This window comes from Colius striatus, chromosome 4 (genome assembly GCF_028858725.1).
Source record: "Colius striatus isolate bColStr4 chromosome 4, bColStr4.1.hap1, whole genome shotgun sequence".
NCBI classification, from domain to species: domain Eukaryota; kingdom Metazoa; phylum Chordata; class Aves; order Coliiformes; family Coliidae; genus Colius; species Colius striatus.
Window position 1 is genome coordinate 47,183,260 of NC_084762.1, and position 24,990 is coordinate 47,208,249.

General features: G+C 41.7%; 1 protein-coding gene across 1 annotated transcript; it reads right to left on the minus strand.

Annotated features, from left to right (window-relative positions):
• Positions 1–571: 571 nt before the first annotated feature.
• Positions 572–23,440, minus strand: TYMS (thymidylate synthetase). Its single transcript, XM_061995647.1, has 7 exons — positions 23,176–23,440; positions 13,118–13,191; positions 11,728–11,902; positions 9,440–9,541; positions 3,433–3,608; positions 1,940–2,011; positions 572–1,101 (listed from the first exon to the last, which is right to left on the minus strand). Exons 1-7 carry the CDS (start codon positions 23,345–23,347, stop codon positions 964–966), a joined length of 909 nt encoding a protein of 302 aa, XP_061851631.1. The 5' UTR covers positions 23,348–23,440; the 3' UTR covers positions 572–963.
• Between the last annotated feature and the right edge of the window lie 1,550 nt (positions 23,441–24,990).

The following is a 24,990-nucleotide window of genomic DNA, read 5'->3' on the forward strand; positions in this document are numbered from 1 at the left end:
AACCATATATCTAGTCACAACTGAATTCCTGAACAGGAATTTTATAAGGAGTGAAGTTACTCTAGAACTTGCAAGGAGAAGGGGATATGGAAGCTGAATTCTGCTATGTCATCTTTAACATGCTCTGATCTTACAAATACTAACTTTGAGTGTTCCAGACTGCACAATTAGCCCACATTCATGGGATCTAGTTTTAAATGACAGATTATTACTATCTGGTAACCTCTGTTTAACTACAAGTCTGATTGATTTCTATCAAATACATCATTCATGTAGCGTTGGGGAATTTAAAAAAGTGCTGATACAGAAGTGTTATGCAGAGATTGCATTTCAGTCAAGGCTCCATTAAGACCTTTTGTCTTCCTGCTGGTTCATCTGTGAAGACCCTGGGAAGTCTGAGTTTGTTTTCCTTGATAGATCTCGCCCTCCAAGATCCTAAAGTAAAACATGACTTACCTTCATTTTCCAACTCTTATTTACTAGTAACTGTAAACAAATACTACAATTAAATATGCCGAGATTTTAAATAATCCAGAGATTTTAAAAAAAAAACTTTATTAAAATACACTCTTTAGAAAACATTTCAAAGATTCTTTGACCTTGAAGAAATCCTCTGTCATACATAAAAGATCTTGTTATCAGTACTAAATAAAGCATGTAAGCAACTGCTACTCACACGGAGCAACTGAATGGTAACAGAAGTGGCCACTGGTAACTGAAACATGTAGAAAACTAGCTCACTAACAATTTAACCAGGTTTCCACCTGCACAGTACAATAGGAATAGCAATGACTTGCTTGACTACTGTGTAGTACTGAAGATAGTGATAGTCTGTTAGTATGTAACTCTTTTTCAATTACAAAGTATGTGTCTTTCAAAGTATATAAAACCCCTAACTTCAAGTACAGAGAAAGCTAAGTAGCATAGGTACATTTCCACATTAATAGAAGCTATCTTATAGCATTAAACAGCCATCTCCATTTTAATAGGTGGATGAGGATTATAATCTTCAATCTGGAAGTCTTCTGCCTTAAAGTCACTGATGTCTTCAACCTTACGAAGAATTCTGAGTTTGGGGAAAGGTCTTGGCTCCCTTTGAAGCTGAAATAGAAGCAAGCTCATTGTTTAAAGCTAATACTTGAAAGCAGAGAATTTGTATTATAAATTAGATCTCATTAATCTCAATTCAGATTATACTGTGTAGATTTTCCCTCCTCCCCAAGATGACTTATACTGAAAAAAATACAGTTAGGTGGAATCTACCTCAGGATTTGGATAGGGAGCAGCTGCATAATTTTAAAGCAGATTCCCTGATCATCCAAATGCCTTGCAAGCATCTTCAGTTCGCAGAGCAATTCTGGTGGTTACAGGTTAGCTTCCTTCCAGAGGAAAATAAATTGGAAATTTTAACCCAGATGTGCTGCAGCTCCTCACAGGAACATTCAGGTCCAAACAAATAGCTAGTTCTCTGGATGGTGTTGGATCATACAAATGGTGAGGACATTCAGTCTGACCTGAGCCTGATCAAATAAAATTCTGATGCGCTCATACTGCAACAAAGCACTTCCTGAAGAAAATATAAACTTTTTCAGCCAAATTGTGATACTGGTTAATTCTGTGAACCAGTAAGTTATCCTTTTCTGATACACTACAAAGACATTTTATTTTGTGTTTGTATGTATTAGGCAGACTGGTTTTGGAAAGTTTTGGAATAATGAAATCAAGATTCTGGATCTCTGACTTGGTTCTACAGCAGTACACTGATGTACACTTCAGTCATGTTTGTGTTGTATTTCTGTTTGCAATCTGATTAGAACCAAGAAGAAAACCCACACAAATGAATATTTGCAAAAAGGATATTTATAATACCAAGACAACTTTGTATGGGATAAAGAATGTGGAAGACAAAAGGACAGAAGAATACAGAGTAAGTACTTACTTGAACTTTCAGAGGTTCCACATGATTCAGATATATGTGAGCATCTCCTAATGTGTGTATGAACTCTCCAGGCTAAAGAGAAAGGAGAACACATGTGGTTTTCAAATAACCACATTTCAAGAAAGTAAAACATTAGAATGCTTACATTATTGATTCACTAGCATCTTACATCTAGTGTGGAATTGCAGCTTCTGTATTGGATTGGATTATCAAGACATCCCTGCAAGCTTTGAAGGACATCATCTTCTCAGACTAATGCATAATTAATGACAAATATATCGTAATTTCCACTAACATACCAAAAAAGTTTCCTTTAAATCCTGCTAAGATAATAGCTTTGGTAAATGAAAGGAGCACTACTGATCTGCTTAGCAAGATGTGGCAGTGACATTCAGCTGTCCCACTCCACTACTAACAAGTAGGACTTGTTAAAGCTGCTTTCAGACTAGTTGTCTTAGCCACTACTAAACAATGTGGTTTGTGTGTCAGTCAAGGGCTAAATCCCAAAGCAAGCATCTACCTACCAAGCATCCAGCTGGGTTCTGCAAGCTAGCCGCTTCTGCAACGTAGAAGCCCCTGAGCAATCTAATTTAACTCAAGTAAATTTTATTGGCTATTTTACTGGCCTCTGACCAATGTAGATCAGCCCTCAGATACAATATGGTAAAAGCCACCAAAGCTGTAAGAAGAGAAGTAGCCGAGAAGCAACAGCTGCTTCAAGGACATAATGTTAAACTTGACTTTTTCTAGCACCTTGGCCTAATTTCTGAAGTATGTCTACAATTGCTGTCAGGTCTGATTCATCCCTACCTCCCTTTTAAGTTCCCTTTCACATTGTTAGTAGAGGAGGATCGGGCTTAAATGGCCTTGCTACCATAATTTTTTACATGCTCTAAAGAAAAGGGTGTTTTACTTGTACAAGATTGTGGTGCATTTAAATTACTCTGCCAAATTACAGGATACAGCTCTGGAGTCAGGGCAGTAGCTATTTGAGCACATATTACCACTCAACATAATCATCTACAGCAGGAAATTTTAGAAATACCCAGCTGAAATTACAGTTGGAAGTTTTGTGGGCAGAATATCCATACTGGAACCTTGACAGCAGCCGCTGAGCTACTGTTCACTTCCAATGAAAAACACATGCTACACAATTTAATCCCTTCTAGGTCATTATGCCATAAGGACAAGTGCTTGGTTCAGGTTTCTAAGAATTAGACTAGTAGAACAGGTCAGTTTTGATATGTTCAATTAAAAAGACCTGGAGTATCTTCTGTCTTTTTAACCTGAATTGAAGAATTCTTAACATTGCTGATCCTAACTGCCCAGAGACAATTCAAAATAAACGCCTGGGGCCCTTTCACACACACATTTCAGCAAGATTTTACACAGCATTTTCATTCAATTTTCTTGGACATCACATGAAGAGCCTTATCTTTTATCACACACATCTCAGATAGGAATCAATGATTAAAAAACACAAAATATCCTACCTTTAGCCCTGTGACATGGGCAATCATGTATGTGAGCAGTGAATAGCTGGCAATATTGAAAGGCACTCCAAGTCCCATATCTCCAGACCTCTGATAGAGTTGGCAAGACAATTCACCATTTAGAACATAGAACTGGCAAAGGGCATGGCACGGAGGCAAAGCCATCAGAGAAATGTCTAGGAATTGCAGTACAGGAAGGAGGAACAAGGGGGGAAAAAAGGGGAAAAAGAAAATTGCAACATCAGTGTGTTATAGATGAAGAAGATACAAAATCTGAACAAGAATTTAATGAGAGACAATAAAGGGCAAAAATCCAACTGCACGATCATTCTGTTGCTTTTTCTCATTTAAAAGCACCTACTGCCTAAGCAATTGTGTCTGGGTCATGACAAGTTGTCTCCTGGGCTATATTATCAGAAAAATCATAAACAGATACTCTACAGATTTATGCCATAATCACAGAATCACAGAATGGTAGGAGTTGGAAGGTACTTCTAGAGATCATCTAGTTGAACTCCCTGCAGAAGCAAGTCCACCTAGATCAGGTCACACAGGAACGCATATAGATGGGTTTTTGAAAACCTCTAGAGGAGACTCCACAATCTCTCTGGGCAACCTGTGCCAGGGCTCCCTCATCTTAACAGTAAAACACTTGTGTTTAAGTGGAACTTTTTGTGTTCCAGCTTTTGTCCATTACCTCTAGTCTTGTTGCTGGACACAACAGAATAAAGCCTTACCCCATCCTCCTGACATTACTCTTTAGGTACTTAAAAATAAGTTGACGAGGTCCCCTGGCAGTCTTCTCCAGGCTAAACAGCCCCAGGTCCCACATGTGTTTCCTTAGGGAAGTTCTTGTCACCTTAAGTGGTCAGAGCGGTTTCAGAGAAAATAAACCCCATTCCGTTCTAACTCTCATCACTGAGGTGGGACATTAGGTGTGGATAGGTTTAAATTCTGAGTGATGCCCAATTTGCCACTCTCACTCCAGTTGCCTTCGCCTTCTCTGAACTATCACAATTCTGGATACACTCACAGTGGGTTGCACCTTCAGTCAAGTCGTGCTCATGAACTAGCATGGCCACACTCTGTCACATTCAGTGAGAAACCCTGATGAGTGGCTACTTAAACACTGCAGTTTTATTCATGCAACAGTTATACAGATTATTACGGATTGCCAGAGATAGTGACTGCAAAAAAGGCACGTGCAGATAAAAGTGTTGTTAAGTGTAAAACATGTGACAAAATTATAGACAACACAGCCTGGCCATAAATGTTAGAGTAACTCCCTAGAGAGACTGCTGAACTTCCCATGGAAGCGTGAGTATAAGTCTTACCCAAGGCGTCCCTAGGAGACGGGAAGAAAAGCTCAGCCTGTCAACTGATCCCAGGAGTTGCTTGTTCACAATGGTGTCTTCTCCCATATCCCCTCTTTAGCCACTTTTATACCCTTTTTAACCTTAAAGGTGGAGTTTGAGTGACTCTAGTCAGAAATACCTTTATTGTGACTGGTGTAAAATTCTCTCACCTTGCATATAAAGGGTTGGCTTATGAAAAATTAATTCAAGGAGGAGTGGTGGCACCTTGGAGGCAGGTAGCCTTTGGGATGGAGGTGTGTTTTGGTATTATAATGACATTATAATGAGCAAAGCTCACATAAAGGACAGCATTTTGTCAAGACTTGACAGACTGATGGCTCAGGGTATCAAATGTGCTGCTTCTCAGTTCTAGAGGACCATCTCATTCCCATGTATCAGCACAGAGCCTGGCTGCAGAGTCTCCTCTCCGCTCTGCTCCACTTTCCGTGGGGTTTTGCAGGGAATTGCTGCGTAGTGGGTTCCTCACATACAGCTGCAGCAGCACCCCACTCTGAAAGCCTTTTGGTTTCATACCTTTCCTTAATTTGGGAACAATGCTGTTATTTTTAATCTAAGTTTTCTTTTCCAAGTCACATCAGTAAGTATTCCACAGTTCTCTATTCCTCTTGAGCTGAGGAGCCCAGAACTGGACACAGGACTCCAGATGAGGCCTCACCAGGGCAGAGTAGAAGGGAAGAAAAACCTTCCATGACCTGCTGACCACACTCTTCTTGATGCATCCCAGAATGCCATTGGCCTTCTTGGCCACAAGGGCACATTGCTGGCTCATGTTTAGCTTATTATCACCCAGAACTCCCAGGTCTCTCTCTGCAGAGCTGCTCTCCAGCAGGTCAATCCCCAGCCTGTACTGGCACATGGGGTTGTTCCTTCCCAGGTTCAGGACTCTGCACTTGCCCTTGTTGAACCTCATGAGGTTCCTCTCTGCCCAACTCAACCTGGTCGAGATCCTCTCTGCCCAACTCAAGCTGGCCAAGATCCCACTGAATGGCAGCACAGCCTTCTGGGGAATCAGACATTCCTCCCAGTTTGGTGTCATCAGTGAACTTGCTGAGGGTACACTCTGTCCCCTCATCCAGGTCGTTGATGAAGATGTTGAACAAGACTGGCCCCAGAACTGATCCCTGTGGAACTCCACTGGCCACAGGCCTCCAACTCGATTCTGTGCCATTGATCCCCACCCTCTGGGCTCTGTCATTCAGCCAGCTCTCAATCCACCTCACTGTCCACTCATCCAAGCCACACTGCCTGTGCTTTCTGATGAGGATGTTATGGGAGACAATGTCAAAAGCTTTGCAGAAATCACGGTAGATGACATCCACTGCTCTTCTCTTATCTAGCCAGCCCATTATACTCTCATAGAAAGCTATCAGGTTGGTCAAGCAGGATTTCCTCTTGGTGAATCTGTGTTGAGTCCCCTTGACAACCATCTTTTCTTTCGTGTGTATTGAGACAGTATCCAGGATGAGTTGTTCCGTCACCTTTCCAGGGATGGAGGTAAGGCTGACAAGCCTGTAGTTTCCTGGGTCGTCCTTCTTGCCCTTTTTGAAGACTGGAGGGACACTGGCCTTTCTCCAGTCCTCAGGCACCTCACCTGTGCTCAACGATTTTTCAAAAATGATTGGCAGCAGCCTAGCAATAACATCAGCCAGCTCTCTCAGCACTTGTGGGTGCATGCCATCAGGACCCATAGATTTATGGGTGTCCAGGTTGTCTAACAGGTCTCTGACCTCATCTTCCTCTAGCAAAAGAAGGTCTTCCATTTTCCAGACTTTCTTTCCATCCTCCAGGGACTGGGCTGACCAAGGGCCAGCCTTGGCTGCAAAGAGTGAAGCAAAGGTGTTCAGTAGTTTAGCATACTCTGCATTTTTCATCTCCAGGGCACCCTTCTCATTCAGCAGTGGACTCACCTTCTCTCTAATCTTCCCTTTTCAGCTTCTGTACTTGAAGAACTCCTTGTTTTCCTTTACTTTCCGTGACAGATTAAATTTCAAAAAGGCTTTAACCTTCCTAGTTTCATCCCTACATGCTCTGGCAACATTCCTATACTCTTCCCAAGCAACCAGGCCCTTTTTCCACCTTCCACTGACTTCTTTCTTCCCCTTGAGCTTTCCAGTAGCAACTTGTTTGTCCATGTAGGCCTCTTACCTCCTTTTCCTGATTTTTCACTCGTGAGGACACACCAGTCCTGGGCTTGGAGGAAGTGGTGCTTGAAGACTGACCAGATCTCTTGGGCACCCCTACCTCATAGAATCCTAGCCCAAGAGATTCCTCCAAGCAGGTCTTTGAAGAGGCCAAGGTCAGCTCTCCCAAAGTCCAGGGTCACAATTTTGCTTGCTGCCCTGATTCTTCCATACAGGATCTTGAACTCCAGTATGTCATAGTCACTGCAGCGAAGGTTGCCTCCAACCTTCACATCCCCAACCAGACCTTCTTTATTTGTCAGCACAAAGTCCAGCAGCACACTCCTCCTTGCTGGCTCCTCAATCACCTGTGACAGGAAGTTGCCATCAACACACTACAGGAATCTCCTGGACTGTGCTTGGCTACGAATAATAGAGCTGCCCAGCAGTTTAGTTTTACTCACCTTGGTGAGACAGTTGATTTCCCTAAAGGAAGACATTAAGAATAAAATTAAGCATGTATCCTAAAATGACTTTCAACTGCTTCCTCTTACTCTCTTCCCATTGCAAGATGCCTTTACTGCTTGTTGAGATATAAAAGTCATGATCAATAAAAAAAATAATAACCAGAAAATAAAAGACCTTTTGAGTGTTTATCTGTACTTAAAAGTGCAGATAGTGCAATTACAGACCGGTAAGGAAAACTTTAATGATGTATGTCCTGATATCTGAGAATGTTTAACCTTAAAAATAACAGAAACAGCATGTGGTTACCTCCTTTCAGAAATAAGAGTGAAAAATGCTGGATGATTTCTTTTGTGCACGGATCTAACGCTGGTGAAATTAAACATTCTCTGGCACTATCTTTAAGAAGTCCCACAAAATGAATGGATATCTAGGCAATTTATGCTCAGGAAGATGATTACAACACAAAGAATTTTTGTCCTCTAGTTTTAAGGTTTTTATTAAATTTACAATTTATTATATGGCTTAAAAACAGACTCAGTGCTTTGGAGTACTCTCTTCTGGTTTTGCTTTTTAATCGTATAAGAGTTGCTGTCTTTGAACAGAGATCTTATGTCAAAGACCTTGGTAGCCAGGTATATTCCTTACTTTAACCTGGAGAGAAGAACTCTGAAGTAATGGTTCAAAATTTTTGAGGTCTGAACATGACAATTAAGGAGAATCAATCTTATCACCTGTTGTGGTTTGGCCCACTTAGCAAAGAATCACCATGACAGTCTCTCACTCGGTGCCCCCATCCACCCCCACCCTTGTTAGGACGGCGGAGGCCTCAGCGAAATGGGAGGAAAAAGATAAGCAAGGTTGTTGTGGATGGAGACAAGGGCAGGGAGGGCTCGCTGCCAATAACAGTTCCATGCGAAACAGAGTCCAGTACTCGACTTAAAGAGGAAAGTAGGAAAGAATATTCTACTACCTACAAGAAACAGAACAAAAAGCAAAAAGGGAGTAAGATGACGACCAGCACTTTAAGATCTCCCTCCCCCATCTCTCCTGTCTTCCCAGGCCCAGCTCACTGCTCCCCATATCTCTACCTCCTCCCCCCTCAATGGCTCAGGTGGGCAGGGAATGGGGGATGTGGTCAGTCCCTCACAGATGGGCTCTGCTGCTTCTGTCTTCTCAGATGAGGACGACTCCTGGCATTCTTCCCCTGCTCCAACACGGGGTTCCTCCCCCGGAACACAGTCCTTAACAAACTTCTCTGGTGTGGGTTGTTCCCAGCAGCTGCGGCTTCTGCTGATATAGGGTCCCTCACATGGGACGCAGTCCTTGGTGAATATCTCTGGTGTGGATTCTTTGCCACGGTTGCAGTTTCTGTAGTTGCAGAGTCCCTCCCTCGGGACACGGCCTCCTCTAGCCATAGTCACTGCCTCTGTCACGGGGTCTTTAATGAAGTGAATCACTGCCACTGGCTCGGGTTTTTATCAAAATGAGTCTCTTCCTCTAATGTAGGGTCTTTAAAGAAATGCAAACAAATCTCTGCTTCATCTGTTCTCTCCACAGAATGCAGGGGAGTCTCTGCTCCAGCACACCACCTTGTCTCTTCCCTCACTGACCTTGGAGTCCACATGGTTGCTTCTCCCTCTCTTCCCACTCCATGCACCACCACCAACCAAGAGAAAAAGAAGGGACAGAAGAAGGAAGAAACAGGAAGAAGAAACAGGAAGAAGTCTCCTCTTCTGGCTTCTTAAAAAGTGATCGTGGAGGTGTCTAATTGGCTCAGCCCCAGAAGTGGGTCTGGCTCACAGCTGGGGAGAGTTTCAAGCAACTTCTTACAGGATCCATCTTTACAGCCCCTTCCGCCTTACCAGAAAAGGCTGTCATATCAAACCATGACATCACCCCTGGCCATTTTTACTGCATTCCTGGAAGTTTTATAAAGAATAAGCAAGAACATCAGATAGCACTGACTTGAAAAGGTTAGAACATAGTTCAGCATACAGTAAGATAATGTGCAACTGCATTCACTTGCCGTTTGCTGTTCAATACCTTTGGGATTCCAAGCACACATAATGATTCTTCTGTCATCTGGATTGGTTTTGATCATTTCAATCACTTTCTGCAACTGGTCAATTCCTTGGTTGGAGTAATCTGAAGAAAGACACCAAATAAAATCCAAGACAGATTCAAGTCATGATCATTTTTTTAAGCCCAACTCACACCCCACTGACCCAAAGGACAACCTTTGAAGATTTGATTGTAACTTTGAAAGTGATTAAATTGTCACCCTCCAAACGCAGGCTGTTCTTGGCCTTCTTGAGGACCAAGGCTTGTGAAATTCTCATGATGGTATTTTCATACCTTCTCCCATCTCTTTTGTGTACTTTTAACACCCACTGAAATAGGACCATTCCTATTTAGAGCACTTTATTAAAACCTTTATAAAAAACTTTATTAAAACAACCTTACATTTTTTAATGCCAAATAAGTCTGCATAAACACTACATTAATGATGAAAGGTTACCTAAATAGGACAAAAGCAGTACTGGAACGGACAAGATACTATCATCTAGTCATTAAACTAGTTTTTAATAGCATTTGTTTGCTCATTGCATTTCTGGATTAAGGTGACTTTCTAGATGTTAAACTGGCATACTACAGTCTTTCTTCTTCAAAAAAACAAAAATATATGCCCAAACCAGTAACAGCTTTTCACAGAGAAGTGCATCTGTCTAGCACTTAAGCACCCACAAGGTCATGTATGAAAAATAAATTTCCATTGCATTTAGTACCAGAAGGGAAATCAATGGTGTATGGCACAGGATATTACATTACACCCAATGATGCTCACAGGCCGATTTGTCGGCTTAATACCAGTTATATAAGAAATTCACTGGAATTAATTGAACATTAGAATGGATTCCAGAACAAAAGAGTCATTACTTGTTACTCATTGTTCTGACTCATGTCAGTGAATCAGCACGGCTGGTAACTAACTTCTAATAACTCTTCCTCCAAACCAACACCAAATTATGGTTAAAGGGAGACTCAAGCTGGCAAACAAGGTAGTAATAGATAATTAGGACCTCAGGGAATCCTTCTGCCAGCAATATTGAGCCAGAAGCCTTTTCAAATAGTTGTGTTAGTTCTTGAAGTTAATTACTTATCCATTAGTAATGCATTTTAAGGAAATCTATTAGTAATGAAACTTATGGGAATTTATCTTGTTCATTTTTTTCCAAACTATGTTATGCCTCAGATCTTTGAAGTTCAAGAATGCTGAAATATTTTATTAAGTTTTCTGACATGTCAGTTCACCATTTGCATCACTTGTGCTAGCACAAAACTGTATTCTGCCAGCAGTCAACATGGTAATACTAAGTCTACTATCTGTAACTAATGTAAAATTTGAGACTGTGTTGACAAAAAAAAAAAAAACCCACAAGAGGAAAAAACATAACTAACCATGTTGTTATTCTGAGTTAAAAATCACACCAATCAGATAGGGACAATCTTTTATGACTCTTTTTTTAATGACAGTCCTGTAAATGTTTTATACTTCCTCCCTTTCAGTGATTTAGAAAAGAGCCATCAAGACACTTCAGATTAAGTTTAACGAACTAGTTCCACTGAGAATACCAACAAGTAGTGCATCACATAATCTGTTAGAGCTACTCTGTCCCCAGTATCAAAGGACAACTGGAAAGCTTTCCACCAGAAAAAGACCTAAGGGTGTTGATTGACAGCTGGCTGAACAAGAGCCAGCAGTGTGTCCAAGTGGCCGAGAAAGCCAAAGGCATCCTGGTTTGTATTAGAATGTTGTCAGCAGGGCCAGGGCAGTAATTGTCTCCCTGTACTTGGCACTGGTGAGGCCACATATTGAGTGCTGTGTCCAGCTTTGGGCCCCTCACTACAAGAAGAGCATTGAGGTGCAGGAGCATGTCCAGAAACTGAGAAGGTTGTTAGACACTAGAACAGGCTGCCCAGGGAGGTGGTGGAGTCACCATCCTTAGAGATATTTAAAAGATGCTTAGATGAGGTGCTGAGGGACGTGATTTAGTGATGGGCTTGGCAGTGTTAGGTTAGTGGTTGGACTCAATGATCTCTTCCAACCAAGATGATTCTGTGATCATCAGCCATAGATATATCCTACTTTGTTCCAGCTGCAGAATGGAAAAATCTCTCTGTTCCACAGCCTACAATGAATGTAGTGTACTAACATCAGTTCTTGCCAGCACAATTATATCATGGAAATTAGGACCCTGCCTTGGTATTCTGGAAGTGAGGTATCATATTGATCTCACTAAGAAATCAAGATTGTACTTGTATGTGATTACCTGTGTGCATATCTTTGTATTCTGCTCCAAAATGCCTCCACTGGAAACCATAAACTGGTCCCAAATCTCCCTCCTCTCTGGTGCTGAAACCCTGCTTATCCAGGAACTCACGTGATCCATTAGCATCCCAAATCTTCACGCCCTTTGCAGAGAGCTCTTTGGCATTTGTAGAACCCTACAAAACATAGACAGTAAGAAATCTACAGAGGATATGTATGAAGCTTTGTTAGTCTACAGTATTTCTGCACTTATAAAAGATAGTCAGATCATAGAATATTAATGTACTGGATGAAGCTCTTGCACATGGACAGAATAAAACTTACATGCAACACACTATAATGAAATCTGAAGTGCCATGCTGCTATTACTTAATTCAGGATTCTTCTAACTTTGTGAATGCACAAACAGTACAGTCTCAAACTACTGTACTCAACTGTACTGTATCATTTCATACATATATTTGCAGAGAATAAGAATTTGCTTTACAGATGGATAAAAGTAGACAAACAAAAAATGTACATCCTAGGCATTTTCTTTGCCAAGTCATGTACAATGAGCTTAACGTCTTAAAAATCCTTTTATTGGAAGGACAAAAAATGACAAATATGACAAAATGTTTCAGAGAACTCTCACAGACCTCTGCAACACGTCGAAATCAGCACACTCACAAATCCAATATTGAAAGTGTTCTGTTTTGGGGGTGTCTAGTCTTTTATATTTGAAAAAAGATACTTAAAAAAATGAATGTGTACTTGAGTCCTGCTCTCCAGCAAATGGCGAAGCAGACTTTCCCATACCTGCACAATGTCACAACATTAAAAAGCAACACTTACATCATAAATGTGTTATCTACCATTGAGTTTTAATAGTCTCACTGCAGTTATTAATTCTATTAGATCTCAGGGTTTTGCTACTAAAAAGCCTAGTGTTTACATCAGTCTAGTTTCACTGTGGCTCTGCAGTGCTTGATCTGTTCAAGTCAAGCTATCTCAATATTAAAAACCAGATCATTAAATCGCCTACAATCTACTTCATATTACTATTTCTTATTCAATGCTAATAAAAGAGACTGTACTAGGCTTTATAACTGTGGCATGTAGTCAAACCAGGGAAAGCTCTCACTAGTTCAGACTACTTCCTTTAAAAAGAAACAGAAGAATAACTCTTCTGAATTGTTAACAATGCAATAGTCTCCAGTAACATGTAAAGAATGCCTTGAAATTAATGGTCTTCCAGGTGTAGTCAAAATATTATGTAGTTGCACGCCTGTTTTGTGGCATGAACAGACTCATCTGCACTTACATCAAATTCCTTAATCCACACCATACTAGTTTGTCCTGTCAATATCACTCGCATGCACACCACTCAGACAGACATTCAAATACCCAACCTTGATGAACCACAGCAGCTCCTCCAGTACTCCTTTCCAGAATACCCTCTTTGTTGTTAGCAGTGGAAATTGATCTGAAAAAGAGTTTCAGAGTGTCAGAGGTGACTAGCAATTTGTCAAGGTAATCCAACTTAGGTTGTTCTCCACATAGGGAGATACCGTCGGATATTCAGAGCTTTGGATATGAAATAAGGAGCTGAGAAAGGATGTGTCATTCTCGTAGTCAGATCAAGGAAGACAACAATTTGACATTTATTTGTCTTAACAGTGGGAAGAAAATTAATTATCTGTGGTGACCTGGACAAACTGCCATGAAGATGCCACAGCGCAGCATATAGATGTATGTATAGGCATTATCAACGGAAAGTGGAGGCTTAACATAAAACTCCTGGCAAATCTGTCTCACAAACCAACCTTCCTACTATGCTTGTGTCATGGTTCAGGCCCAGCTGGCGACAAAGCACCACACAGCCTCTTGCTCACCCCTCCATACATTCCCACCTTCCTTGGGGTCCATGTGGTCACTTCTCTCTCTCTCCTCCAACAACTTCCACCACCTCCCAGAAAGGAAGGACTCTCCTCTTCCAGCTCCTCCTTAAAACTGATTGTGGAGGTGCGCGTTGGCTCAGCCCCAGAAGTGGGCGTGACTTAGAGCGGGCAAAGTTTCCTGCCACTTCTTACAGGAGCCATCTTTACAGCCCCTTCCTCGCGCCATTTCTTACAGACGCCATATTTACAGTCCCTTCCTCCTTCCCAGAAGTGGCTCCACACAAACCCATGACAGCTTGAACGGCAGAAAGGTCCAGGACAAACCATCTCAAGATGTTATCCAGTTTTTCACCAGGTAACAGCTATGGGACCAGGCCAGGCCTGGCTATTGGGCTGAGGGAGGCAAGGGACTGAGCTGCTGTAGGCTAGAAGGTAGGAAGAGGGCAAAAGAGCTGACAGTGATACCAGAAAAAAGTGATCTCATTTGTAGATCCCTTTTCATTTATAGACCATCTCCTCAGATTCCTTAGATTTCTACCCTTGCTCATTTATAGACCTCCCCCTGTCCTCATTTACTATTTCATACAAGCATGACTGGGACTTTGAGTGGTGAATGTTGAATTGCAAGCAAAGAGTTAAAAGTGTTTAAAAGTGCCAGTGCCAGTGCCTGCTTATCTGTTGTGCAGACACGTGCGGTAGGCCTTTGAAATCAGCCTGAGAAGCAGCCAATGGAGGGAGCCTCAAAGTAGGAAAAGTCATATTTTGGCAACAGGCCAAGGGATCCAGTGTACAGAACAGCTTCAGCAAGGCCACAGTGCTGGAAATGAGACAATTGCTTCATAACGGTTAAACTGATATTGCAGATCACACCCCTTTGACACCCCTAAAAATGAGTCCATGCTAAACATAGATGATTACGTTCCTCAACACTCCATCCAAATCATGTTAAGTGTCACTGTATTGCCCAAGTAATGGACAGGCTAGTTGTCCATTTTTCTGATAAAAGTGTAAGGAGTGTTCCTTCAATTCCCAGAGTGCATGCTTGGAGGAGAAATTCCCCGTGCACCCGGTACTGCAATAAAGCAATAAACTAACAATAAACTAATGTTTCTAATGTGAAACAATTACTGAAGTGGCTTGGAAAAGAAAACTTAGATTAAAAATAACAGCATTGTTCCCAAATTAAGGAAAGGTATGAAACCAAAAGGCTTTCAGAGTGGGGTGCTGCTGCAGCTGTATGTGAGGAATCCACTACACAGCAATTCCCTGCAAAACCCCACGGAAAGTGGAGCAGAGCGGAGAGGAGACTCTGCAGCCAGGCTCTGTGCTGATACATGGGAATGAGATGGTCCTCTAGAACTGAGAAGCAGCACATTTGATACCCTGAGCCATCAGTCTGTCAAGTCTTGACAAAATGCTGTCCTTTATGTGAGCTTTGCTCATTATAATGTCATTATAATACCAAAACACACCTCCATCCCAAAGGCTACCTGCCTCCAAGGTGCCACCACTCCTCCTTGAATTAATTTTTCATAAGCCAACCCTTTATATGCAAGGTGAGAGAATTTTACACCAGTCACAATAAAGATATTTCTGACTAGAGTCACTCAAACTCCACCTTTAAGGTTAAAAAGGGTATAAAAGTGGCTAAAGAGGGGATATGGGAGAAGACACCATTGTGAACAAGCAACTCCTGGGATCAGTTGACAGGCTGAGCTTTTCTTCCCCTCTCCTAGGGACGCCTTGGGTAAGACTTATACTCACGCTTCCATGGGAAGTTCAGCAGTCTCTCTAGGGAGTTACTCTAACATTTATGGCCAGGCTGTGTTGTCTATAATTTTGTCACATGTTTTACACTTAACAACACTTTTATCTGCACGTGCCTTTTTTGCAGTCACTATCTCTGGCAATCCGTAATAATCTGTATAACTGTTGCACGAATAAAACTGCAGTTTTTAAGTAGCCACTCATCAGGGTTTCTCACTGAATGTGACTAAACCCCAGAGTGTGGCCATGCTAGTTCATGAGCACGACTTGACTGAAGGTGCAACCCACTGTGAGTGTATCCAGAATTGTGATAGTTCAGAGAAGGCGAAGGCAACTGGACTGAGAGTGGCAAATTGGGCATCACTCAGAATATAACACTAGAGGGAGGTTAAAATCTTTCATCATCACACACACACTGGCCGTCACCTAGAATTTCAACCTAGCCACACGTAACTCTCTGTGAGGAGAGTGAGAACGCAAGGGGGTTTATTTTCTGCCAAACCACTCTGTGTCCTTAATGCAACATTTTGTTAAATTTAAGCACATCTAATAAGGTGAAATCATATCTGTTATTTCATGACCCATGTTGGGTTCAATTCTTGGGTCAGGAGATGAACTCTGAGAAATCTTGAAGGTGGCATCCCTAAACATTTTCTCCAGGTTGCATATCCAGGCATTGGAACAAATGGGATGGTGATCCATTAACTGAGAAGAAATCGACAGAGTATTGTAAACATTGGTGGCCACTGTGATGATCATGAAAAGTGAATTATTGGTATGTAATGGAATAATTGGAAATGGTCAAGAATTAATATGAAAACCTCAAGGAGGAATTTTAGCTGCAGTGAGTAATCTAACTGAAGGTGCCTGTAAAGCCTGTCTGTGCACCACCCTACCCTCTGCTGTCTTCCCTGGTTTTTTACAGCCAATGCGTGTCTGTGAAATGTTTTACAGCCACTGCATGTGTGATCAAGGCTTTTAACCCCCCTCTAGTGTTATATTTGTGAGGAAATCAGTGTCCAGGTTAAGGAAAAACGTGGGTAATGTGTGTCATTATTTTCTAAGATTTGTTCAACAACCTTGAGTTGATGTTAACATATCATTAAGAGCTGTGAAGTCCAGAGAGAAAGAGAAGATAATTGACAGGAATGTGGATTTAACCCTACTGAGAGGAAAATAATAATGATTTAAAAAAATCAATCTGGCCTCAAGTTGAATTTAACTTAGAATATAATAAACACATATAATTTGTTAAATACTGGTTAGAAATCTGATAGATGTGATTAAAGTTTGCAAAGAGATAAGAGTAAATTGAACTAAAGTACAAAAATGTAAACAGAGGCTAGAGGAACACGCCAGCAGTTACAGGGGTAGACTGCAACAGGCTTTGTTAATGTGCAGGGGAACAAATCTCCAGAATTATATTAATGAATTGGCAGTAAGCATGTTTATGGACCTCAGACTCACTTGGAAATGGGAAGTGCCAACCAGTACTGTACTTGTATCACGTGTGAATGATTTGTTATTTACTAGAAAGACATATGAAGATTGTTTAAGAGATATCATTTGCTTATGTACTGGTTTAGGATGACAAAGGTCAGTGTAGAACTTCTGAGCTTTAGCTGATTTAGATGCAGAGGACGAGGCTAGTAGGAACTGTTTAATATGCTATTTTGTAGAATGCAAAAAGTGTTAATGGGAAAGTTAAAACAAAAAAAGAGTTGTTAATGTGGATAGAATGGAGAAAGATGAGGACCTGAGGACTGGGGATTAACTTCTCAAACCATAACCCTGTGGGTTCTAATTAGGGTGCTTTCCGCAGGAAAGACAGACAGAGGAAAAGTGAATTAAAAGGGCTGGAATGAGAGATTAAATGGGACAGGGTGAAGGAAGACTTGAAAGCATCCCCAATGGATCCCTTGGTTACAATAAATTTGGGGAATGAAAACGTAAAATTTTTAGTAGATCTATATATTTGGTAAACACTTGTAAAGGCAGTCTAAGCAAACAAATAGTGTCTATTATTGGTGCTATGGGGATAAAGTGTTACTGAAATCTGTAATAGGAAAGCATTCTGCAAGCTTTACAGTTTAGAAAGCCAACAATAGTTCATTGCAGCATCAAGTGCACAGGGGATTGCTTCACCTAACGTGCGTGCTGAAAAAGGAAACAACACTCCTTACATACCTTACAGAGAAATGAACCAATGATCTCACTTTGGACACTGTGGCCTTGCTGAAACTCTAAGTTATCTGCTCCATCCTACAATTTACAGCCGAAACATAACTGCCTTGCCACCTTAAGGCTTCTTTAAGACTACTTCCCTCAGCTCTTACTCTGGCTGCTTTTTCAGATCCTGCAAGTGTCTGAACAACAGATAAAGAGGCACTGGCGCTTTTAAATACTTTTAACCCCTTGCTTGCAATTCTCTCATCATTCATCGCTCAGCTCAAAGTCCCAATCGTGCTTGTATGAAATCATAAATGAGGATAGAGATTTGGGGTCAATAAATGAAGAGGAGTAGAAATCTATGGAATCTGAGGACGGGTTTACAAAAGAGAAATCTCTGAAGTCTAGTATCATTTCCCCTCTTCAGAAGTAGTTGCTTCATTAATTCTGACCACTTCCATATTATCCTTTCAATTAATCTGTCGATGCATTCCATGCTTATGATTATAACAAGGATATCAACAACAAAGCCTTTTGTGTTGATGGTAAGGCTTTAGCTTCTATAACCTCAGTTGTGTTACTACAGTGCATCTAGCTTTCCATTCTCCTTTTTCCATAAAGCTATAACCATCAACAAGTAAGTCCTATTCAGCATTTTCTAACGGAATATCCTTCAGATCTACTTGGCTGGAGTACACTTGTTCTGTAGTTTGCAAATAACTATGTTGTATTCCTCTTTAGATCCTCTGAGGATCTAAAAACATAGCTGGATTATAGTGCAGAGGTTACTTTAAGTTCAAAATCATCTTGTTCCAGTAAAACAGCTTGATACTTCAACATTCAACTGGAGGATAACCAATGACCACCCTTTTGTTCCAAAACTGTGGTGACTGCATGTGGTACAAACAGTCAATTTTTGCCCTGCTGTCAGTTTTAGGGCCTTTTGAATCATGAGCACAGTGGCAGCAGCAAAAGCTCTTAGGGAGGCAGGCCATCCCTTATTAACTTTGTCCAATCATTTGAAAAAATATTCTGCTGGTCTTTTCCCAGATCCCAGCTTCTGAGTAAACACTCCCCAGGCAACTTGTAATTTTTCATGTATTAACAGTTCAAACGATTTCTCCAGTCCAAACATTTGGGAGCCCTAAAGCTGGAGCTCTCATCTAAGCCTATTTCAAATAGTGAAAGCACTTCTATGTTCCTAAAGTCCACACTAAAAGATTTCCTTCTCCCTGTACAGCTTCATACAATGGTTTGTCTCAGTCCAAAATTCATGATCCATAGGCGACACCATCCAGAATAGCTTCCTTGGTATTGGCAGCTAGTAGTCTGTCATCCACATACTGCAACACTCTGTTCTCTTCATGATTCTTTCGCCATTCCTCTACTTCTTTGGCTGTCTGATTCCCAAAAATCATAGGGCTATTTCTGAATCCTTGTGGCAATTCTCCCATTTGAAAGCTTACAGTTCCTGGCTACTGATTTCAAGTGGGATCACTCTTTAGATCACTCTTGGCAATAAATCAGTTCCAACCCCTTCTAAGCTTCTAACCTTAATCAGGTATTGCTTTTGTCTTACCACTCTGGCACCCGGTCTCAGTGGAACTGCTACCAGTTGTGCTGCCCATGACGACTCTGGGATTCTTGCAGCCCAAACAGGGGAGTCACTGCATTTTCCACTTCTGGGATCTCTGATGATTCTTCTTAATCCTGCAACATAAACACTCGGGCCTCCAAGGGCTTATCTTCAGGAGTATGCACTTGAATTTTCCCTTTGTCAAAACTAATTTGTGCATTGAGCTTACTAAGAGTATCTCTCCCTAGTGATGGCACAGGGCAGTCAGGCATATAGAGAAATTGATGGGTTAATACCCGCTTCCCAGTTCCAAATTGTGTAAGTTGAGAGAAAGGTCTGATGTCCTTTTGATATCAGACATCAGGTTTCTCTAGAATTGTCTTATCTAGATTTCTTTTTCTATAGTAGACTTGAAGGATGTTCCATTACAAAATGCAGAATGGGACTTACTTGTTGATGGCAGTAGCTTTATGGAAAGAGGAGAATGGAAATCTGGATATGCTGTAGTAACATAAACTGAGGTTATACAAGCTAAAACCCTACCTACAACACACAAGAACAAAAGGCAGAGTTAATAGCCTTGCTGGGGGCCTTGGAGCTTTCACAAAGGAAAATAGTTAAAGTTTGGACTGATTCAAAATTTATACTCAGGATCATGCACGCTCATGGGGCCATTTGGAAAGAAAGAGGACTTTTAAACTTGCAAGGCTCACCTGTTAAGTGTGGACCCCTGATATAGGTGCTGTTACAAGAGATCAATCTGCTGAAACAGGTGACAATAATGCACTGCAAGGCCCACCAACTGGCAGATACTCCAAGAAATATTTGGAATAGGCTGTCAGAGAAGAATCAGAGAATTGTTAAGCAGTCAGAGGACAGATGCTGTTAATAGTACTAGCAAGATAACATGACATAGGGCTGCCACTACTAAAATACAGTCCAGAAAATGATAAATCAGGCAAACTTCTAAAAGCCCAAAAGAACCAGGAGGGATGGTGGATTACCCTGCTAAATCAAGTAACTGTCCCTCAAGAGATGATAGGAGAATCTATCACCCAGAAGCATAAAGAAGTCACTGGGGAATTCAGACAATAATTGAAGCCTTAAAAGTTCAGGTCCTGAGTGTAAGAATGACAGGGATGTCTAAAAACATTCTGAAGAAATGTGAAATATGTCTCTGAAATAACCCCTATTTGCCTCAAAGACCTCCACCAAGAATTATGAAGAAACTGACTAGTCCAGGAGACTGTTGGCAAGTAGATTTTTCAGAATTACCATGGTAAAATGGGTACACATATCTTTTAGTAATCATAGACACTTTTTCAGGATGGCTAGAGGCCTTTCCCTGTCGCACCAACAAAGCTAGGGAGTGGTAAAAATTCTACTAGAAATACTACTAGAAATAATACCATGATTTGACAGAGGCTCCCACTTTGTAGCAGAAGTGGTTCACAGTATTGTCAAGGCTGTGGGTATAAAATGAGATTTAAATACCCTATGGAGACCACAGTCAAGTGGTAAAGTAAAAAGGATGAATCAGTCTCAAAAGACAAATGAGTAAAATTTGTCCAGAAGTCCAAATGAAGTGGCCAGAAGTGCTCCTGTTAGCATTGTGAGTACATATTCAGCCAAGGTCCAAGGAAAAAAATTAGTCTGCTTGAGATTTTATATAGTAAACCTTATCACTCCATCACAGCAAATATGGACGCAGGAATGCTAGGAAATCAGTATCTTAAAGAATATGTCATATCTTTGGTGAAAGTTTTGTCCTCTCTTCACAGGTATGTAGTGTTGTGTACACCACTGATTCTGGATGCTGCGATATATGCATCAGCCTGGACACTGGCTCTACCTGAAGACTTAAAAAGATGAATCCCTGAAGGAAAAGTGGAAGAGGCCATTCCAGATCCTGCTCACAACATACATTGTGGTAAAACTCAAAGGCATAACTCTGAATTCACTCCAGCAGGATCAAGCTAGCTCACTCTCCAGAATGGACAGTCAAACCATGTGGACCACTGCATCTAAAACTAACAGAGTGACATTAATGATCTGGGCTCTCGTATCACCGGTATTAGTAGGACATGCTCAGATAGAAATGGGCAACAAAAATTATGAAAATTTTATCTGGAGTCTGCTACAAGGATTTGGAAAAATGTGTAATTTAATTAGTATTTAACTGTTTGTATCCCAATCCCTAACTGTGCAGTTCAGCCTACTCTATGAGGCATCGTATCAGTCAGCATATCTTTACTTCGGGAGTGGTACAAAATCACAGAAGCAAGCGTAAACATTCCATACTGTCTTGATGATCAGCACAGGCATAGACAATGGTGTAATTATGCTCCATTATGCTATGAAGACCAGGAGACAATAGAACAGTGTTTGGTAAAGGGTTGAGATCAAACCATCTGCCCAGATCAAACACATTCAATTACGGTTTCTTACATTTTGCTTTGGCAGCATCAGGAAGGCAGGTAACAGGTATAATGCAGAATCGCATTGGAAATGTAACAACCGCCCCTTAAAGCTCAGAAGAAAATTTAGGACGTGGTATTAAGCCATTATGGGGATTTTGGAAATACGTTAGGAAAAGTGGGTGGTGCATAAATTAAGGTAAAAATCCACAACATTAGTAAGGCAAAAAAAATCAAGACCGGTAATATATCAGTCTTGAATTTCACATTGCCTCTATTAAACAGTTGCAAGCAACTAAACTCCAATTTCAACTACAAACAGCATGACTTATCACCAAAATATTCAGTTCGAGTAACCTCAGACATGAATTGGACTACTCACCTGCACTCATGCTCAGTGATCAATCAAGCAACTTTAGGATTTTTGACTCTTTGCCCTACATGAAAATAGAGTCCCATCAAACCAAAACATTAGGACAAGATTAAAAGAGACAGAAAATCAGATAAAAATTCTTAGCCTGGATGATTAAGAGCAGTAGAATTTGGATGGAGACTTCAAAGTTTCTTGCTACTAGGCCTAGTGGCCTCGGAAAATAGAGTATTAATGGAAAATCTGATCTGGCAAATAGAGATCCTTTCTAGAGCTACCGAAAAGGAATTCCAAATTATTAATAGACAAGTTCAAGCCAGTACAAAAATGACTTTATAGAAAGTCATTGCATCAAAGAGAGCAACTGAAAAGAGTATATGTGAGTAGTCAGAATTAATGAAGCAACCACTTCCAAAGCAGGAAAACTAGACCAGACTCCAGAGATTTCCCATTCACAGACCCCTCCCTAAATTCCTTAGGTTTGGAGTCTTCCTCATTTATATACACCTTCCTCCCCCCAAATCCCTATCATTTGCCATTTCATACAAGCACGATCGGTGATCGATTGAGCAGTGAACGATGAGAGAGTTCCAAGTAAAGGGTTAAAAGTATTTAAAAGTTGCCTGCGTCGCGGTGCGCGCGACTTTTGAAATGAGCCAAAGCAACGGCTGAGGGACTGAGCAGACAAACGATTTCAAAAGTTTCAGCAAGGCCACAGCTCGCAATGAGATAACTGCCTCATTAACCGTGAAATTAATGAAATTAACGCTCCTTTGACGGCCCTCAAAATGATAATGACTACAAGAAGTACATGCTAAACGTAGATGAGGCAACTCTCCACCCAAATCATGTTAAACGTCGCTCTGTATTGCCCGAATAATGGACAGGCGGGTCTTTCATTTTTCTGTATTGTTTAAGGAGCGTTCTTTAACTTCTCAGAGCACAGGCTGGAAGGAGAGCTCACCCATGCACCCGGCGCTGCAATAAGCTAGTATCGGCTTTCTGAACTATCAAACCGGTTCAGAGAGCGCTTTCCTGTTAAACATTTCGGTAACAACAGGACAGACGTAAACGGCTCCCCAGGCCTCTGCACGGGGTCGCAGCCGCGGCCCTGAGAGGAGAGAGGCCTCGCTCTCAGCGGGCGGGAGCGTGGCGGCCCTGGGGAAGCAGACGGCGTCCCTTCCGCACGGCGCAGAGCAGCGACCGCGGGGGCCGCGCCGCTCAGGGGGAAGGGGCCAGGGCGGGGATCGCGGGTTCCGGCGGTGCCGACCTCTCAGGCTGTACCGCGCCTGCATGCCGAAGACGGAGAGGGTGCCGGTGCCAGTGCGATCCTCCTTCTTGTAGCCATGCTGCAGGATGTGCCGGACCTGCCGCAAGTACTGAGGCTCGCCGAGCTCCGCGCTGGCAGCCGCCACGCTCGGCTGCTCCCCCTCGGCAGCCATGTCGGGCCAGAGAATCCTGCCCCCGCGGCCTCTCTCCTGTTAATCGTTTCTTTTCCCCATACAGTGTTTTCCGCCGAGTGACGGACTGTGACGCCGCCGCCCCCTCCCTCCCCGCCTCCCTCCCCGTCCCACCTCACCACCTCCTGCGTGCCCGCCTCCCCGATGGGCTTGTCGCAGCCCTGCGCCGCACACCGAGAGAGATTCGGAGAGAGCAGGCCGAGGCGGCAGAGGTGAGGCGGCTGGGCTCTGCCTGGTCCTTCGCCGCGTTTCTGAACTTATTCGTCATACGCAGGAAGACCCTTCACAGCCGCACACTCTGTCCCTGCCCAGAGTTTGTGGCCCTGACGGAGGGCTGTCCCCAGCACCAGACCCAAGCCTGTGCTCCAAACCACACCGATTGACCCTTTTTCAGCTCCCAACGTGGTGTCCTCTGAAAATTTTCTAGTTGTGCTCCGTTGGTCAAAACTGACTCGTCTCTGAATATTTCTTTGTTAGTGTATCTTAGAAGTTCAGCATCTTGTAAGAGTCTCTTCTCTCAGATAAAGTCCAGCTTTGTGACAACTTTGTGATCACAGGAGTGGCGACTGCTCTCTGATGGTTAGGAGCGAGTAGTACAGGCGTATATAATGGAGGTTGAATGCAATAGAGGACTGCAGATTAGAAAAAGCAGCTTTTTCTTACAGCAGGCAGGAAGACGACATGTCTTTCTCACTAATTAAAACAATGAAATGACCTTTTTCTCAAGTATACGTGTATACTTGCATGTATAGAAGTCAAAATGGGGTGTAGAGTATGGTTATGTTTCTGTACTCATATCAGATATACATGGATTTGTACACTTTGCACCAAATACAATTTCTTTAGCAGAGATGCATTTGGAAATGGTTTAAATAACTGTGCCAAAAAAAAAAAGCTTAGAAATGCCAGGCACAGCAAATGGAACCAAGTCACTTACAGCTCTTACTGATTTATCGGTTCTTAGCCTTTTTTATAGTTTGCAAACACCATTGAAAGCTAATGTGTATACTGTAGGAAAAAAAATAAACAACCCACAACATTTTTTTTTGTGATAAAAGCTTCCCTGTTAATTAGTTAAAACATTAACTCTGGAGGCGAACTACAAGTAAAAAATGCCAAAAGCAGAACACTTGTTACTGCATATTCAGAAAAGTCATTTAATGCACATAATAAACATCAAAAGCAACTGGAAGAAGTGGAACACTTTCATTGGAAAATAATATACTACATGCATAGGGAAATCTGCTTGATTCAGACTGAGCTGAACGTGCAACATCTGTAGGGATCAATGCTGAAAAGGCTTAAGAATGTGCTTGAATTTAAGTATGCAAATAGGAGTTATTTGTGTGCTTACAGCTGATTATTTCCTAAAATCTTTGCTTGACCAGCAAAGCATGACCAGCTGGTTATCAAAAATTACCTACTTTGTAACATAAATAACATTTAAACAAATGAACATTAAAATTTATTTGAATTTGGTTTTGTGTCGAAAGATTTCTACAGTCTTCGGATAATAGCTCATATGTCATAGTATTTGCTAAGCAAAATTTCGCTTCTATGTAACTATTTTAACCATATCCATTTAACAATTAGCTGTATGTTTAGCTTAGGGATATTTCACCTGA